Raw genomic sequence first — 18101 nt, forward strand, 5'->3', positions numbered from 1 at the left:
AGGACTCTAGGCCCAACACCTTGCCTCACTTTGTAGACTTGTACTGCACCCATCACCGGGCTCAGTCTAGCACCGTTACCCCTCACCGGTGCCCAAGAAGCAGTCAAAGAAGTTGGATGGACTGGTTAGGTTAGTTGTGCTGTTGCTTGGCCAGTGTAGAGACCACTGAATGCATAATATTCCTCTATGATGTTCTGTCCTGAGCACAATTGGCATGTTATGAGGTAGTGCCTGTGAAGGACAGGTGTCTGTTTATGTCATCCAGCCATCATGTCTTAGGTCTTCTCGGGGGGGGAGCTTTTCCGTCCTGCTTTCATTGGATCAAAGTCAAAGATTATTTTCACAGGGAAGTTAGTAGGCATTTAGAGCAGATGAACGTACCACCACAGAGAGCACTTGGCAACCATTTGAGTGTGTGTGACCTATTTAGTTAGAAAATGGAATTTTTCATTCAAATAGAGTTTGTACCATTTGATGTTTTTAATCATTTGGAGGTGCATGCCTAGTTAGGCAGAATAGGTTCCGCAGCACTCCCAGTCAGATTTTGATATGAAGGAAGGACGTATACGTGACTAAAAAAGGTGTATTTCTGATTACAATCAACATTGCTTAATTTTAAGGGAAAGTCATCTTGATCTCTTAATCAATATTTACATCAAATAGTTGATGAAATTCAAATAGTTAATTATAGTAAGTGACATGCATTCTCTATCCTTTACTTTTAATAGTGAACAAGAAAAAGGACTGATAGGAATACAATTTCATTTTTTTTTCGTTTACAGTTGATGCAGCCTCATGGCAGATTAAAAAAAAAAAAAAAAGGTCTGGGGCACAATTTCATAAGCGGAAGGCTGATAAGCAAAAAGAAGAAAGAAAGCAAGAAGGTTCATTTCTGAAATATGTCCATCCACTGGCCAAAGATGAAGGTAGTTCAATGTCAAAGGATCAAGCAGAGGTGGAGGTGGAGGTGGGAGTTTCACAAGGTGAAGAAGAGTTTGAAGAACGTAATCTGAATATTGAAGATGAATCAAATGAGACACGCGAGGATCAAAACTTGGAAGACTGTGAAAGTGAAAATGTCACTCGTTTGAATTTGAGCTTTAATGATCCTGCTACTTGGGCCAAATGTGATGATCAAGTCCGACAAATTCTGGTGGAACATGAGCCAGAACAAGTTCAGCAGTTCGATTTCCCCAAAGATAGTAAGCAAAGAAAATTCTCGGCAATTCATTACAAACGTAGACTTGTTAATGGAGAAGAAATGCACTGTCAATGGCTGCAGTATTCCACATCAAATGATTCTGTCTTTTGCTTCTGCTGTAAGTTGTTTGGCAGTAGTACTATTGGCATATCATCCCTTTCTGAAAAAGGCTCAAGGGATTGGAAAAACATGTCTGCAATTCTTTCATGGCACGAGAAAAGCAGTGAACGTTTGACAAATGTTCAGACATGGAAGGAACTTGAACTGCGATTGAAATACAAGAGAACAATTGATGAAGAACATTTGCACTTGATTAAGCAAGAAGAAAAGTATTGGCTGCAAATACTAAAACGTCTGACTGCTTTGGTCAGAGTTCTTGGTGTGCAAAACCTGGCCTTTCGGGGAACACATGAAAAACTGCACACTTCTGGTAATGGGAATTTCCTCAAATTTGTCAAATATCTATCTTTGTTTGACCCACTTATGGATGAGCATCTTCGCAGGATTAAGGACCAGCAGATGCATGTACATTACCTAGGGAAAGACATACAGAATGAGCTTATTCAGCTTCTATCCAATGCCATCAAACAAAAAATCCTAGCATCTGCTCGTGCTGCAAAATGCTTTTCAATCATTTTAGATTGTACACCAGATGCAGGCCACGTTGAACAAATGACCATGATCATTCGGTTTGTGGATAGGCCTACTTCAGAGACTGAGAATGAGACTGAATCAGTATGCATAAAGGAACACTTCTTGGGATTTGTGTCGCTTACGGAGACAACTGGAGCTGGTGTGACAGAAACTATTCTACACCAGTTAGAAGAGATGTCACTGCCTATAGAAAACTTGCGTGGTCAAGGCTATGACAATGGGAGCAATATGGAAGGGAAAGAAAATGGTGTCCAGTGAAGAATTTTGGATATTAATCCACGAGCCTTTTTCGTTCCTTGCAGTGCACATTCATTGAATTTGGTTGTTAATGATGCTGCAAAGTGTTACTTGGAGGCAGCTGCCTTCTTTGAATTAGTTCAATGTGTGTATGTGTATTTCTCAGCTTCTACACGTCGCTAGGAAGTTCTAACACGCCACGTATCTAATCTCACAGTTAAACCATTGAGTGAAACAAGATGGGAAAGTCGAATCGATGCCTTGAAACCTCTTCGCTATCAGCTTGGTGACATGATGCTCTGGTAGACATCTATATAGACACTACTCTGACAGGATCATCTGGCAATATATCACGAGTTGATGCAAAGGCTCTTACAAAAACCATTTCTAGTTTCAAGTTTCTTGTTTCTCTTGTTTTGTGGTATGATATTGTTTGAGATCAACATAACTAGCAAACAACTTCAGGCAAAAGAATTTGATATATGTGATGCCATTAATCAACTGGGAGAAACCAAGAAGTTTCTTGTGGGCTGCAGAAGTGACGCAGCCTTTGAGAAAACATCGGTAGACGCAAGTGAACTTGCGGAGGAGTTGGATGTACCGGCACTTTTTGAACCAGATCCAATCCGTATTAGAAAGAAGAGGAAGCAGTTCACATATGAAGCAGATGACGAACCTATTTATGATCCGAAAGAAAAATTCAAAGTGAACTTTTACTTTGCAGTCATTGACACAGCAATACATTCGGTTGAAGAAAGATTCACATTGATGCAGCAAATTAGTTCAGTATTTGGCTTCATATATGATGTTTACAGTTTGCAAAATAAAACACCAAAGCAAATTATGGAACATTGCTTGAATCTGGAGAAAGCTTTGCAACATGGTGAATCCAAAGATATTGATGCCTTTGACCTGTGCAGTGAATTACAAGCTATTGCAAGACGAGTCCAAAGGAGTTCATCACCGCAAGATGTATTGAACTTCATATGGGAAAATAAGCTGACAGTGTCCCTAACACAGTTATTGCTCTTCGCATCCTCTTGACCCTCCCAGTTTCTGTGGCCAATGGTGAGCGAAGCTTCTCGAAGCTCAAGTTGATAAAAACATACATGCGAACATCAATGTTGCAGCAAAGACTTGTTGGGCTATCTACCTTGTCAATAGAACATGACATTGCTCACAGCATTGACTTGGAGGAACTTGTTTCTAAATTTGCTAAACTTAAAGCGCGGAAACATAAATTCTGAATTATAACATGTTACTCTGTGACTGTGTATTGTGTATGATGTATGTGATTTTGGGGGGGGGGAAGGCGCAAGATGGAAGTTTCGCCTAGGGCGCAAAATATCCTTGCACCGGCCCTGTTTCCAAGTTAACTTTTTATCAAGCACAATTCCTAGGAATAAACTTTTGATCTGAATTTTTTCACCATAAAGAAATAAGTCCCAGTCTTCCTTAATTTTCTTCCAGGTAAACACATTTCCTTAGTTTTTGCATGTGAGAATTTAAATCTCCAATAATTTCCACACTTGGAAATTCTCTGGAGTGCCTCATTTTTCTTTTCCACGGCTACTTCAAGTCTTTTATGCTTAGTTCATATAGCACAGTTGTCTGCAAAAAGGAAAATACTCACCCCCATCTGCACACTTTCCAGGAAGTCGCTTATCATAATGGAAGACAAAGGCTAATAATACTCCTTGTGGAGTTCCATTTGTAAGCTTGTAGGTTTTGGTTAAAGCTGTTCCCACTTTCACTTGTGTAGTTCTGTCCCTTAAAAAGTCCTTTATCCACCAATATATCCTCTTTTGTTAATTTCTATTTTGATTATTTTTATATAGGATGCCTTCCCTTCATAGCATATCTTATGCTTTTTCGATGTCCAGGAAGACTTATCAGTCTTCTTAGTCCTTATGCTTTTTTGTACCTCCAGTTCTAGTCTCACTATATGATCAACTGTACATCTTCCTTTGCTGAAACCACTTTGTATCTCAGTTATAATGTCATTTTCTCCAAGTATTCCACAAGCCTTAAACTTATCATTTTTCCATGATTTTTCCCCCACATGGTATGAGGGCAGTAGGCCAATAAGCATCAGGTTTTGTATGAACCTTGCCTGGCTTTTTAACTGGTATTACCAATGTTTGTTTTCATGTTATTGGCCCCAGTCCTTTGTCCCATATAATATTATATAACCACAGTAAAATCTTTAAACTCCCTTCTGACCAGTGCTGGAGCATTTCATTACGTATATTATTTTTACCCGTAGCTGCACTTTTCCTTATTCTAATGGCTGCAACAAGCTCCTGCATTTTAAAATTTTTGTTTAACGCATCATTAATATATTCTCTCCAGCCATTTAATTGGTCACTGTTTTTTCTCAATAAATCTTTCTTCTCACAAAACTTGTTGCTTTGATTCATATCACTACTGACCTTTTGGAAGTCTTTTGTTAAAATGTCTGCCTTTTCTAAATTGGAGACCTCAATTTCATTGTTTACAATAAGACCAGGTATACGTTTATTTTTACTTCTAATTCTATGCATTCAATTTGCTTATATATATTTTTAAAGCTTAGAATCTTTGTACAATTTCCTGTAGAAATTTTTCCAATTTTTTGTGTTTTTGATGATATTCCTTTGTGCTACTACCTTACATCTTTTATAATTCATTAAGTCTTTACTGTTCATTGTGTTTTGCTTGCTTGTCTGCCTTATTTCTTTCCTTGATTGCTAATTTGCAATCTTCATTACACCAGGGAACAAGATTTCCGATTGTAGGCAATTTCATGTTTTGTAGATGGCCAGATCACTTGCTACTGTAATTCCTTTTATTATATTATGGAATTCTCCCAAGTTGTCACTTGCACAGTTACTACATAAATATTCCTCACTTTTATATCTTAAAAAGGCCCCAATGAGCTTTTTGAAAATTCCAGCTAGGAACTTTGTGTTTTTCTACATTTCCTTATCTTTGGTACTCAGTAAGCATAGGAAAGTGATCACTTCCCATTCGGTCGTCTTTATGCATTTCCCAGCTGCATTTAATATGATTATTTGCTGTGGTTCCCAAATCCCTAACTGAAAAGGATCCATCCATTAAATTAAGTAGGTGTTCCTATCTAGAATATTACCAGGTTATGCATATCAAATTGTTCTAAGCATTTACTATTTAGATCAATTTTCTTATTTCGACATAGCTCAGTATGACTATCAGTCTCTGTAAATTATGAATGTTTATTTGACATTGACTATTTTTTCTAATTCTAAAATTGTTTATTTGGATTACAGTAGAACCTCAGAGTTATGAATACCTTGGGAATGGAGTTTGTCTGTAACTATAGTCTTTGTAACTCTGAACAAAGTGCCGTTAGGGCTCCAGATCCAGGAGCTGACACTCAAAGCCAGGACTCAGCAGCAGCTGAGCAACCTAGTCAGTGTGCATGTGCATGTGCGTGAGAGAGAGAGCTGCACTGACCCCAGCAATGCTTCTGCTCTGCTTTCTCCCCAGGGGTAGGTGTAAGGTGGGGACAGGTAGCCCAGATGTGCCTACCTTTAAGATGAAATACAGGCACAGTACAGTACTTGATTTAAAAAAAATAAAAAGCCCTCTGCTCCTACATAATTGGTTACTTCCCGTTTCACATAGTCGGTTGACTGGTCAGTCTGTAACTCTGGTGTTCATATCTTTGAGGTTTTACTGTATAAACACTATAAATCTGTATTTAACGGTTTCTGTTCTGCATGGGAGTCTCAGTAGCATTATATTCAAATCTTAGTTTCTGCATATCTATTTTGATATAATTAAGTCCCTCTTTTATAAATAATATAATAGGAATATCTCCTAGAACTGGAAGGGACCTTGAAAGTTTGAGTGCAGCCCCCTGCCTTCACTAGCAGGACCAAGTACTGATTTTTCTCCAGATTCCTAAGCAGCCTCATCAAGGATTGAACTCACAACCCTGGGTTTAGCAGGCCAATGATCAAACCACTGAGCTATTCCTTCTTCCATCATATACAGACCCCTCCTCCTCTGATAGCCTCTTGATCGCTCCAGAGTATATCATATCCTGGTAAACTGAACACAAATTTACTTATTGCCCATTTTTCTTGCATACATGTTACTTCAGGCTTTTTTCCCATTCAAAGATGGCTCTTAAATTCTTGTTTAATATTCCATGGACTATGTGCATTACAACTAAGGATCATTAAAACCAGGTTGTTTAGATTGTATTATTGCCTTCATTTAAAGTCACATGAATGCAGTCAATCAAGAGGTTGTTTATCTTTAGATATTTTTTCTACTGCTTTTGCTATGACTTTAATCTTTTCAGCTTTCCCTCAGCAAGATGCAGTTAATTACTTCTGTAATGAATGTTATAAACATCCCTTTACCTACAAGCAATACATAATCTCCCATTCCTCTCTCATTCTCCTCCCTGACTAGAGGTGTGTTCTGCTGCACCTGTATATCTTTTTTCTCTCACTTGAGTATTTTTCTTTTTCTATTTTCTGCATTTGGGTATCTTTTCATGGCCTCAGCATATGATACTTTTTGAATTATTTTATTTTTATTTTTTTGTATTTCTCTAACTTGTTCTGCTACTGAACATCTGTTATGTTTTTGCACTGTGCTTTCCCCTGCAATTGTTGCATTTAGGTTCTGTTCCTCTGACACAGTTGTCATTTGAGTGATTTCCTTCACATTTACTGTACCCTTAGAAATGGCTGTCAAAAGTTTTACTATGTGGCAATTATAGCACCTCATGGCAGAAGACGGGGGAGGGAATATATGGTTTAACCCTTAAATATCGATACCATGTTGTGCCTCTTGATTCCTCTGTAGATGGCCAGTTTTCTTCCTCTCTCCTAAGTAGCTGTTTAACAAACAATAATTTATCTTCACCTGTACTCTTTTTGATTATCATCAGAGAAGCCTAACCCTATTCAATACATAACCCCTCTTGCTTATGTCAGGAATTTAGGCAATTGACAAGTAACTTTCATTTTCCCTAAGCTTACAGATTCCAGAAGCTTTTCAGCTTGCTCCTGATGTGTACAGTCCATCAATAGATCTCCCCCCGCTGCATTCTTTTATGTCACCACCAGTCTTCTTTATCCATTCCATTTTCAGGGGGTTCACATATCTTATCTTCACATCTCCTCATTGGTTTGACAGTTATGGAATGTTGATTTTTATCTTGTGTCTGTTTTTCATTTCTGTGCATTCCTTCTTCAAATCCTAATATATCAAGATGACTTTTCCCCTTGTTCTGAGACCATTCTTTGTCCCCCGCTGCTTCTCCTTCATAGTCCAAGGAAATTTTATCTTTTTCTCTCCCTGCTTCCATTGTCAGTTTCAACGTTCAGCTTCCTTTCAGCCAAGGACCAGCACCAGCCGCAGCCTTCCACCACCCAGACTGCTCCTGCGGCTCAGGCTCACAGTCTTCTGTCAGATCGCAGCACTCAGCCCAGTTCCAATCTCCGGGCAGGCTGATCAGCCCACCTAGTCCTCTTATCTCAACTTCCTGCCTTTTAAAAGCCTGCTCAGCGCAGCTGGGCTTCCTCTTCAGTTAGTGCTTATCAGTCAAGCCTGACTCTCCCCCAGGTGCAGCCAGTAAGGTTAATTGGTCCCTTTTGAGCTACCTTAACCTCTTCAGGGTTTGTGTGGTGTGAACACTCCATCACATCCAGTTAGTGTCCTGTATGTAGCAAGATAAGCACCAATACTAGGACTCAGAATAGGCAGCTCCCCTTGCCTGGAATCCCAAGTCATTTCTGAGTCTTACTCTTGCATGGATCTGTAGACCTGACACTGAGCCAGGTGGTAGGATTTTTAAAAAAAGAAATCCTGTTTTTAATAGGACGTGGGTTCTGATGTGTCTAAGTATCTGTTCTTTCCTTTCTGATCAGATCCTATCCCAGCTTACAATGGATGTTGCTGCTGTCCTTTCCTTTTCCTTCCTCAGACAATACTGTATGTGTTCCCCTGATGGGATGGAATTAGCCATTTGGCTGGCAGACTCTTTGGGAGTAGGCTTTCTAGCCAATCCTAGCATAATTTGCCAAGTACAATGTACCACCTTCTAAAGAGGAAATATGGCTCTGATCCTTCCACTCCTTATGCTCCGCATTAAAACCATAAATGTATTTAGTTTTATGCCTCCAGATAGATTTTGTCTGATGTGCTCTCTCTCTTCTTTCCCCCATAGGATATACTTTGGGGAAGTGCAGCTGAGCGGCTTGGGAGAAGGTATGGTTGTGCAATGGACATAAATTAGGTGATGGCTCTCTTCCAAATTGTCAGATGTTGTAATAGTATCTTAGTGTTATAAGGAGACCAGGCCTGCAGTTCACAAGTAATTTCTGCTCTGCTTTATCTGTAATGGATGTTACAAAATGACAGCTATGCGCTAGTAACACTAACCTTAGCCGGAGAATCCCTACTAGCCTGTGGATCCCTACTATGAGTAACGCCAATTCTAGGCTGGAAAGCCCTAGGCTGTAAACCTAGGCTAGAGAGGCCTACCCTAGTCTGGAGAGATGTACTGACTAGGCATAACCCTAGGCTGGACAGGCCTACCCTTCGTAACTTGAACCCTGGCTTGAGGATTCTTTCTGGCCACAGGATTCCTCCTAGCCCAATGATCCTTACCCTTAGGAACCCTAACCCTAGCTCGAGGACCCTACCCTTAGTAACCATAACCCTGGCTGGGGAAGCCATACCAGCCCTAGGCCTACCCATAGGCTGGGCACCCCTAACCTTGGTACCCCCCAGCAAAGCCCAGGGAGCCCTGCTGCCCCACTACACTAGCACAGAGAGGCCAACCCTTAGTAACCCTAACCTTAGCTTGAGGATATCTACTGGCCACAAGACTAATCCTAGCCTGGAGATCCCTGCCCTTAGTAACAGTAATGCTAGTCCAGGAAGCCTTCCTGGTGCCAGACCTAAACCTAGCCTGGAGAGGGCTACCCTGCGTAACCCAAACCCTAGCCCTGGGAGCGCTGCCTATCCCTAACCTGAGCCCAAGGAATCCTATTAACTAAAAGTCTAAACTTAGACCAGGGATCCCTCCTCTCACCTGGGAAGCTCTACTGACCCCAGGTCTAAACCTGTCCCAGTGAGGCCTACCCTTAGTAATCCTAACCCTCACCCAGGGACTTGTCTTTGGTAACCCTAACCCTAACCCTACTCAGGGGAGACCTGCTGACTCTTGGCACAACCCTGGCCTGGAGAGGCCTCCGCTTAGTAACCCAAATGCTAGCCTGAAGATCCCTACTGACCACAGGACTAATCCTACCCCAGGAATCCCTACCCTTAGTAACCCAAACCCCAGCCTGGGGAGCTCTACTGATCCCAGGTGTAACCTTAGCCCATAGATCCTTGCCCTTAGTAACTCTAACCATAGGATGGAGAGCCCTATTGTTCCCAGGCCTAAATGTAGGCCAGAGAAGTCTACCCTTAATAACCCTAACCCTGGTCGGTGGAGCCCTACTGATCCCAAGCCTATTGGTAGCCTGGGGATCCTATCTTTTGGTAGGCTCACCCTAGGCCAGAGAGCCCTACTGACCCCAGGCGTTGCCCTAGCCTGGTGAAGCCTACCCTCAGTAACCCTAACCCTAGCTCAAGAAGGCCCACTAAACCCAGGCGTAACTGTAGTCCAGAGATGCCTCCTGTAGTAACCTTAACCATAGCCTGGAGACCACTACCTTCGGCAATCCTAACTCTAGCTCAGGAAGCCCTGCTGACTGCAGGCCTAATTCTAGCCCAGGGAGCCCTACCCTTAGTAATCCTAACCCTGGTCAGAGGAGCCCAACAAGCTCCAAGCCTAGTGATAGCCCAGGGTAGTGTCGCCAACTTTCTAGTCCCACAAAACTGAACACCCAAGCCCTAACCCTTTCTTGAGGCCACACCTCTTCCCCAAGGCCATGTCCCTCGGTGGCTTGCTCTCCCCCCACCCTTGCTCACTTTCACTGGGCTGGGGCAAAGGGTTGGGAGTGTGGGAGGGGGTGAGGGCTCTGGGGTCGACCAGAAATCAGGGGTTCAGGGTGCGTGAGGGGGCTCTGGGTTGTGGGGGGCTCAGGGCAGGGGGTTGGGGCACAGGGTTACCTTGGGCGGCTCCCAGTCAGCATCACAGCAGCAGGGCTAAGGCAGGCTGCCTGCTTGTCCTGGCACCCAGTGGTGCTGGTGAGGTGAGGGGTTGGCGGTGGTGGAGGACCGGGAGCAGGACATAAGCGCAGGAAGCAACACCTGCACCCCTACTTCCCATGCCTATGCTGGCACTGTGCTGTGCACGCACTGGAAGCAGCAAACAACCAGCAGGTCCGGCTCCTAGGTGGGGGTGCTAGGAGGCTCCGTGCGCTGCTCTTGCCCGCAGAGTGTGGAGCTGGGCAGGGGGCAGCATGTGGAGCTGTGTGTCGTGGTTCTCACTCACCCTCCCCCCGGCCAGGAGCCAAACCTGCTGGCCGCTTCCAGGGCGCAACACAGTGCCAGCCAGGACAGGTAGGGACTAACCTGTCTTAGCTTCGCAGCACCGCCAACTTGACTTCTAACAGTCCAGTTGGTGGTGCTGACCAGAGCTGCCAGGGTCCCTTTTCAACTTGTGTTCTGGTCAAAAACTGGACACCTGGTCACCCTAGCCCAGGGCCCACTACCTCAGTAACATCAGCCTGGAGTGCCTTACTGGCCCCAGGCATAACACTAGCCCCAACATGCCTACTCTGAGTAATCCTAGCTCAGAGAGCCCTACTGACCCAAGGCGTAATCCTACTCTGTGGATCCACAACCTGAGTAATCCTAACCCTAGGCCAGAGAGTCCCAATGATCCCAGGCCTAAACCTAGTCTGGAGAGGCCAACCCTTAGAAACCCTAACTCCTGCCTGGGAAGCTGGGCTCTTAGCAACCCTGGCCATGGATCCCTAATGACCACAGGCCTAACTATAGCCCAGAGACCCTTACCCTTGGTAACCCTTCCCCTAGCATGAGAAGCCCTTTACTGACTCAAGACATAATCCTTATCCAGAGAGGCCTATCCTTAGAACTTTGACAGCATTCACGATGATGGTCACTTCTACTGTATTAGTCTAGAACTAGATGCAACTATACGGTTTAGGACTGGAATAGCAGTAGGTGATGCCCCTCTTTTCTGAATAGAATCAGCAAAGCTATGTGTGGGGCCAGGACTGGAATTTCAGGCAGTGCAGCAGGCGAAGGTGGCAGTAAGACAGATACCACAAGACAACGTACTGCTGCTGTTTTTCCTTCCTGTTTTTTGTTCAGAGCTCAGAATGGAGGGATTAATGAAACAGAGTTTAGGAAACATATAATCCAAATTGGGTGTATGGAGTAGAAATAATCAACCTTTGTGTCCATCATAAGAAGCTAGTGAAACTGATAACCACTATTCTATCCCTTTAGGTTTCCAGACAGTCCGTGTTGGGACAGTGGGTACCCCATTGGGCACCATCACTCTGTCTTGTGCCTACAGAATCAACCTGGCCTTCATTTCAACCAGGTGAGGAAACATGGTCAACCCAAAAAGCATCTTCCAAGAAAACATTAAGCTTCTCGTTCCCTGAGCCCTTAAATCTCTTCCTCACAGTTCCTCATTCCAGCTTAGGTAATCTCACATTAAACATCTTCCTGGATCCTCAAGTCTTGCAGAGGGGGAGTATTTGGGTAGCCCTGAGCCAGATGCCAGAACACCATGTCACTGGTTCATGCTTGGAGTTGCAGGGTTGAATTGTGGCGATGCTCTGGTCCCCGTCCCCATTAATAGATACAAGGGACTCTTTGGGAATGAGTGGGGACACAGTAGAGAGGAGAAGCCAGTCTTATCAATAACACCATTTGCTTGTTGCGTTACAGGCAGTTTGAGAGGACCCCACCTATCATGGGGATTATCATTGATCACTTTGTGGACCGTCCCTACCCCAGCTCCTCGCCCATGCACCCCTGCAATTACAGGTGAGGAAACAGAATGTGGTCACGGGCTATAAATGAAGGCATTCTTATGCCCAAGTACAGAGCCTTCTCTAGCACCTGCTGACTGGGCATAGAAGAGGACTGCAGGATCAGTGTCACTCGTACTAGAAATGGAGCATGTGAGGAAAGGCAGCATTTCCCCCTCTGGTTTAGAAGTTTGAGTGCAGCTAGCCTCAGAGGATTCTCAGTGATCCTAACTCCTTGCTATAGCATTCTAGATCGTTTAGCAGTCAAGGTGCAATCTCCTTTATGTCAGTGATGGAGTTATCTGATTACATATTGTACTGAATGGAAAGTGTATCCGTTATCATGCAAGACACTTGGTACAGAACCTGGTGTCATGGAAGCGTCATGGAAGCGTGCATCTATAGGAATTCGCATAGGTGCATACCAGTGTCGGAATGCCCAGAGGGTTGAGCTTTTCCATCAGCAGTAGGGTACATATGTAAGTAAGAATGGAGGAAATAAGTGCATGAAGTTAGCCTTCTCTGAAATTCCTGTGATGATAATCTAATCAAAAGCAATGGCATAATATTTGGTATTGGTCCCAGGGCTTCTGCCAACACCAAAGCTGGTTCTGTTGGTCAGTATATCGAAACCTTTTCTCTTGGAAAAAGAAACCAGATGGAGAAGGAAGCACCTCTTCCTTCTTCAGGGAGAACCTCTGAAAAGTTCAGAGCCCGAAGGACTTAAACTTCTGACAGTATTCTCTTCAGCCCTGCCAATCAGAGCCCCTTCATAATTCTTCTTTCAACTCCACTCAAATACTCTGTCCTCCTGCAGCATCTGAGTCTCACTCAATAGACTAGATGATCACAGTGGTCCCTTCTGGCCTTGGAATCTATGAATACTTTTCATTACTTCTTTTTATCTTATGGAATATTCCTATCGTGAACTTTCTCTCTTCTTGCTGCTCTAGAACGTCTGGTGAGGACAATGGAGCAGCATACCCATCAGTGGAAGACTCCCAGGAAGTGTGCACTACCTCTTTCTCCACCTCCCCTCCATCCCAGGTAGGAGAAAATGAGCTCCTTCAGTCCCAAAGGCAAGTTGAACAATTAATTCCCTTTAGTGCAGCTCAGCATATGTCCTCTGACGTAGCAGGTTTACAGTATAACAGTAGTATGCTGTGTGTTCAGTCTCTGCAATTAAAATTTGTTTACTTATATATATGTATTGCCCAGACTTTGCTCCCCTCTTTGTAAAACCCAGGTGGATGCTAATTCCAGCAAGACTCCAGGGGACAGAAGGGACTGATTTATGAGGAAAGATTCAGAAACTAAATCATGTAGCTGGGCTAAGCAATGATTGAAGAGGCACACAGCAGTCTACACATATATCCAGGGGATAAACACTATAAAGAGACGAATGAATTCAGATAAGGCCAGGGCAGTATAACTCGGCATAATAGCCTGGAATTGTGAGGGCAAACTCAGGAATATCAAGAGAACACTTACCCTACTTTTCAGTCTCCTAGGCCGTGGAACTAGTCTAGGAAAGGGGTGAAAGCCCTTGGAGCATCTAAAACTAGACTGGACAAACACTAGCAAGTACCTGAAAGGGAACAGTTCTGCACTGATCCTTGGGGTGAATTATATGGGACCTAGTAGGTCTTTTCTAGAGCTGGTTGAAATTTTCCACTCATTTCGTCAATTTTAAACTGTTCATAAAAATTGCTGCTTTTACATGAACAAATGTCTATTAAACATTTTTTTTTCAAAATTTTCTGAGACCTTTTAAAAATATATCCTTTTTTGTGTATTTAAATCTGCATTTTCTTACTGCAAACACAGTTTTCAACAAATGGGAACATTTGCATAAATTTTTTCATTTAAAATATCTCTGGAAACAATGCAAAAACCAGAAAATGGGTCCATTTTGAACCCTACAAAATGGAAACAACTTCAAAATTTCTAGCATCTTCTGCCTTTTTCAACCAGTTTCACTGTTTTGTTTTGTTTTGTTTTTTTCCCCCGTCTGTAATTTCTATAGCTCTCTAAATAAAGCTTGGTCAGATTATCTGTTCTCCTGTAGCTTTAGACGTTCAAGAATATTCAGTCTAATTGTCTGCAAAATTAAGTAGCTCTGGTGAACTTTAAGATCTCTAGTCCATTTTTTATGTGTCTATGTTTCTATGGACCAAAGTGAAATGCAATTTGAGAATGTTTTTCGCATGTGAATGAGTTTGCTTTGGGGTCACTTATTGCCTCAAGATGATCATTCTGATAAACTATTAGTAAATGTATTTAATTTGATAAATCTAGTAATAAATCCATCTCAGGAGGCCTCTCTTGTCCCTCACTGATATTTTGATGACCTGTTCACCCAACAATGTTGAATGAGCCAGGGAGTGCTCATGGGAAGTCTGAGAGAGTAAAGCTGTTGGTAGTTAGATGACCAGCACAAGAGACTTGTTTCAGGCTTAGCCCCAAGCGCTCTGCCTTTCAATAAATGGTGTTCATACATATTAATGTTCATGACAAATTTTTTACTGGTCCCTGTGTCAATCGCTCATAGCCAGAGTTAGTTACATAATAGTAACAATGGTGCTAAATAAATTGCCGCCGGGTGTCTTTTTGGAGGGCATGAAGCTTTCTAATCTCGGAATAAAAGCTCTATGAAACCATCAGTGCTTTGAGGATTGGTAACAAACAGCAGCCTCTGGTACCACTGCTCCATGGTTTATAATATACATAGAGAGTATGATCAGATGTAAAACAATTGTCAACCTTTCTGGCCAAAGGCAGCATTTTAAAAGGCACTATAAGGGGACAACATACATGAAAGAAGACAAACCATCTTTATATACACCGCTATCTCAATATAATGCCACCCGATATAACACAAATTTGGATATAACGTGGTAAAGCAGTGCTCTGGGAGGCAGGGCTGTGCACTCTAGTGGATCAAAGCAAGTTCAATATAAAATGGTTTCACCTATAATGCGGTAAGATTTTTTGGCTCCCAAGGACAGTGTTATATCGAGGTAGAGGTGTGTTTATAAACACCTAAAAGTCCAGATCATGTACTGAGACCTGTTTGTGCACTGGATCCTGTACATACAGACTGTGTCTCCCCCCCCCTCAGAGCTGCATCCCACATTCCTACTGAGTGGAAGGGAGGCTTAGCCCCTCTCTTTGCTGCTGAACCTCAAATAAGCCTATCCAGGGATCCATGTAGTGGGGGTAGTAAACACAAGATTGGCGGAATACATTCTCCCCCCTTTAGCCCTGCAGAGCTTACCAAAAAAGATGCAGACTACCCTGCATTGTATTTTCCGTGGAGAACACCAAAGTGTTCTGCGATTGTACTCGCTAATGTGATTCCAGTGGAACTGTGCTGCTAGGAAACTGGGAGACTTGGTGCAGTGGGAGGGACAAGGGATTCCCATGGATGTTCCACCTCCCTCACATCAGGCACCCTCTTCTAGACAATTTTTAATGCCACAAATTGCCAGTTTCCACTTATGGCCCTGCTCCATTTGCTGTGTTCTGGTATAAAAATGATTTAGATCATGGTAGTGCCCAGAGGCATCAGCCTGGATCATGGCCCCATTGGGCTGAGTGCTGCACAGGCACACACAAAGACATGTTCCTTGCCCATCAGAATTTACAGTTTTGGAATGCTAGCTACATCTGAAGGAGAGACTATCAAAATATAGACAACTTGTATGTGTTCAAATCAAAATCAGTCTCAGCTGTTCCTAAGAACCCCTCAGCATAGCCTTCATGAACTGGCTAGCAGTCCTAGTAAGCTGTGCAATGGAGATTTTGGCAATTGCTTTATGTCTGATTCTCTCTGGAGTTGTGACGGGGAGTGGTTCACTGCAGGACTGACGCCTTTACAAATTAAATGAATTTCTGGCCATACTGAGAATTTTACCATGCATAAAACTGTCTTGACTGCTCTGGCCATAGATGCTCCTCACTAGTGTTCAGTTCATCCAACTCTTTTCAGTTCTTCTCTCAAGTCCTTTTCTCTTTCTTCCTTCCTTGTTTTCCTTTGTGTGTCTGTGTATGTGCACAGTGTGTTTTTACTGTCACTAAGGCACATTTTCAGACCCCTCCTCCTGTGCTGATGGACACCTTGAAGGTCCCTATGATGGGACTGGCCTTTTCACATCAAGTGAGTTCAAAATAGCATACAGTATCTATGGCCTGATGGTACTTTAAAAATGCAGGAAGGTACAAGTTTGACTATCCTGAGTGTACATTGGGAAATAAATCTGTTTGATGCTGCCTTATGCTGAAGAAGCTGGTCAGCCCAAAATGGGATGGGCTTTTTATTCTGGTTAGATCTGTTTGCAATGTCTGTGATTCTTTCTATAGCAGGGTTTTTTGTTTGTTCAAACCAGTGCTCTAGTGCTCTTTAAACTAAAAACCACTTGCTGCATAGCACTGAGCAGCAGCCCTATTGGAAGCAACCAGTGCATACAATTTGAGAGGTCAAGGAGGGAAGGTGTCTTGTCAAGGTTTCAAGGGATCTTGACTGCAGTGGGTAGAAGAAATTAATTTATCAAAGTGCACAGTGCTTTGTTGGCTGGCAGGGGCTTGGGAAAGAAGCAGCATTTCTCACCTCTGCAGGGAGGGAGGCCCAGCATACCTCCTGTGATGCCAGCGACCACCTCAAGGACACAAGGCTTCTTATTGACAGCTTCTTTATGCAGCTCTTCTTGAGGAGTCGGCAGAGAGTAAAGAAAAGAGGAGGGGTGGCAAAGGTCTTAGACTTAGAGGGTCTTGGACGGCAAAAATGAATTGAATGCCCCATCTTGACAGTGTGCTTTGAAGCATTTCAATGTAAACATCTGGGGTAAAATCCTGACCCTTCTGAAGTCAATGGGAGGTTGGCCACTAGCTTCAATGGAGACAGGATTTCACCTGTGGTTGTCTAGGGCTCAAATCCTAAAAGGTATTTAGGTCCTAACTCCCTAGTTCTCTTCCCCAGTCAGGATGTTTGCTTGTTACTCACATGTTCCGATTGCAGGAACTTAGAGACCATCATCTGTTACCCATATGACACAACAGGCATCAGTGGATAGTGCTTGAACTGTTCTCTCGTGAGTAGCCTCTGGCTCTGGAACCTGTACTCCTGTAATGTGGCGCTTGTTCCAAGAGTGTTAAAGTTGAGACACTGTTAACTTGAAAAAATCCCACCACTCTGAAAATGTTTGATCTCTGATTATTACAAGCAACACCTAAGAGGACTAGAAAAATGTCCATTCTCTATTCTTGTTTGTTTGTTTTGTGCTTCTCACAGCACTTTGTGTGGTCAGTTTCTATGTCTCCCCTGACTAGTCAGGTAGGTTTCTCCTGTAGGTCTGGATCTTTCACACAGCAGCAGGGGAGAGAATCATTTTTATAGAATAGGAATATTTTATTATAAAATCACACACACTGCTGGGGGGGTGTGTCTGAGTGACAGGTGCAGGGCTGAGCTTACTTTTAACTCCATTTTTAAAAATGAATTGAATTTCAAGTTGACAGTGTCTGGTGAAGAGGAACTGGCTGTCATAACTCACAGTAAATCACAGTGTAGTGATGGGAAGGGATGTCTGCATGAGTTGAGGGACTTCTTAAATAAAGAGAATGTTGGTCCAGTTCAATGAGGAATAGCCCCTAGAGTTCCCTGAGGGATTGGGGACTCTTTGGGGAGCAGAAAGCCCTATGAAAGTCAGAGTAGCATCAGATGATACTCCTAGCAAAATAAGAGTTCTTGAGACTGGGCCAGTCTGGTTTGTGAGAAGAGACCACTCCATCCAGCTTAACCCAGACTCTAGAAAGAGCCCAGCCTGATATCTGTGGGCAGCCTTAAGTTGTCAGGCCCCCACCTCAAAAATGTCAGCACTCAGAGTGCTGACTTACTTGGGAATTCAGTGTTGTATCCATGTTGGTCCCTGGGTGTGTGAGGTAATATCTTTTATTGAACCCAACTTCTGTAGGTGAGAGAGACAAGCTTTCAAGCTACCTCTTGTGGCTCCTCTTCCGCTCTGGGAAAGGTACTGAGGGCTGGTCTACACTGGGAACTTATA

At 43.2% G+C, this 18101-nt stretch overlaps 1 protein-coding gene and 1 pseudogene across 9 annotated transcripts in view; both read left to right on the forward strand.

The window, feature by feature from the left end:
- The window catches only part of ATG13 (autophagy related 13), a 53207-nt gene that overhangs the window by 23073 nt on the left and 12033 nt on the right, over positions 1-18101 (forward strand). For 4 of the 9 annotated variants that reach the window (XM_050955361.1, XM_050955360.1, XM_050955364.1 and 1 more), the window contains 5 exons: positions 8301-8341; positions 11507-11603; positions 11957-12055; positions 12993-13086; positions 16100-16198. In XM_050955361.1, the coding sequence (XP_050811318.1) occupies positions 8301-8341; positions 11507-11603; positions 11957-12055; positions 12993-13086; positions 16100-16198 (430 nt within the window). The remainder of the gene's footprint in view (positions 1-8300; positions 8342-11506; positions 11604-11956; positions 12056-12992; positions 13087-16099; positions 16199-18101) is intronic. The other 5 variants (XM_050955365.1, XM_050955368.1, XM_050955362.1 and 2 more) reach the window with 2 other exon arrangements.
- On the forward strand, positions 411-3361 carry LOC127052177 (uncharacterized; annotated as a pseudogene).

The sequence above is a fragment of the Gopherus flavomarginatus genome, chromosome 5 (assembly GCF_025201925.1).
Source record: "Gopherus flavomarginatus isolate rGopFla2 chromosome 5, rGopFla2.mat.asm, whole genome shotgun sequence".
NCBI classification, from domain to species: domain Eukaryota; kingdom Metazoa; phylum Chordata; order Testudines; family Testudinidae; genus Gopherus; species Gopherus flavomarginatus.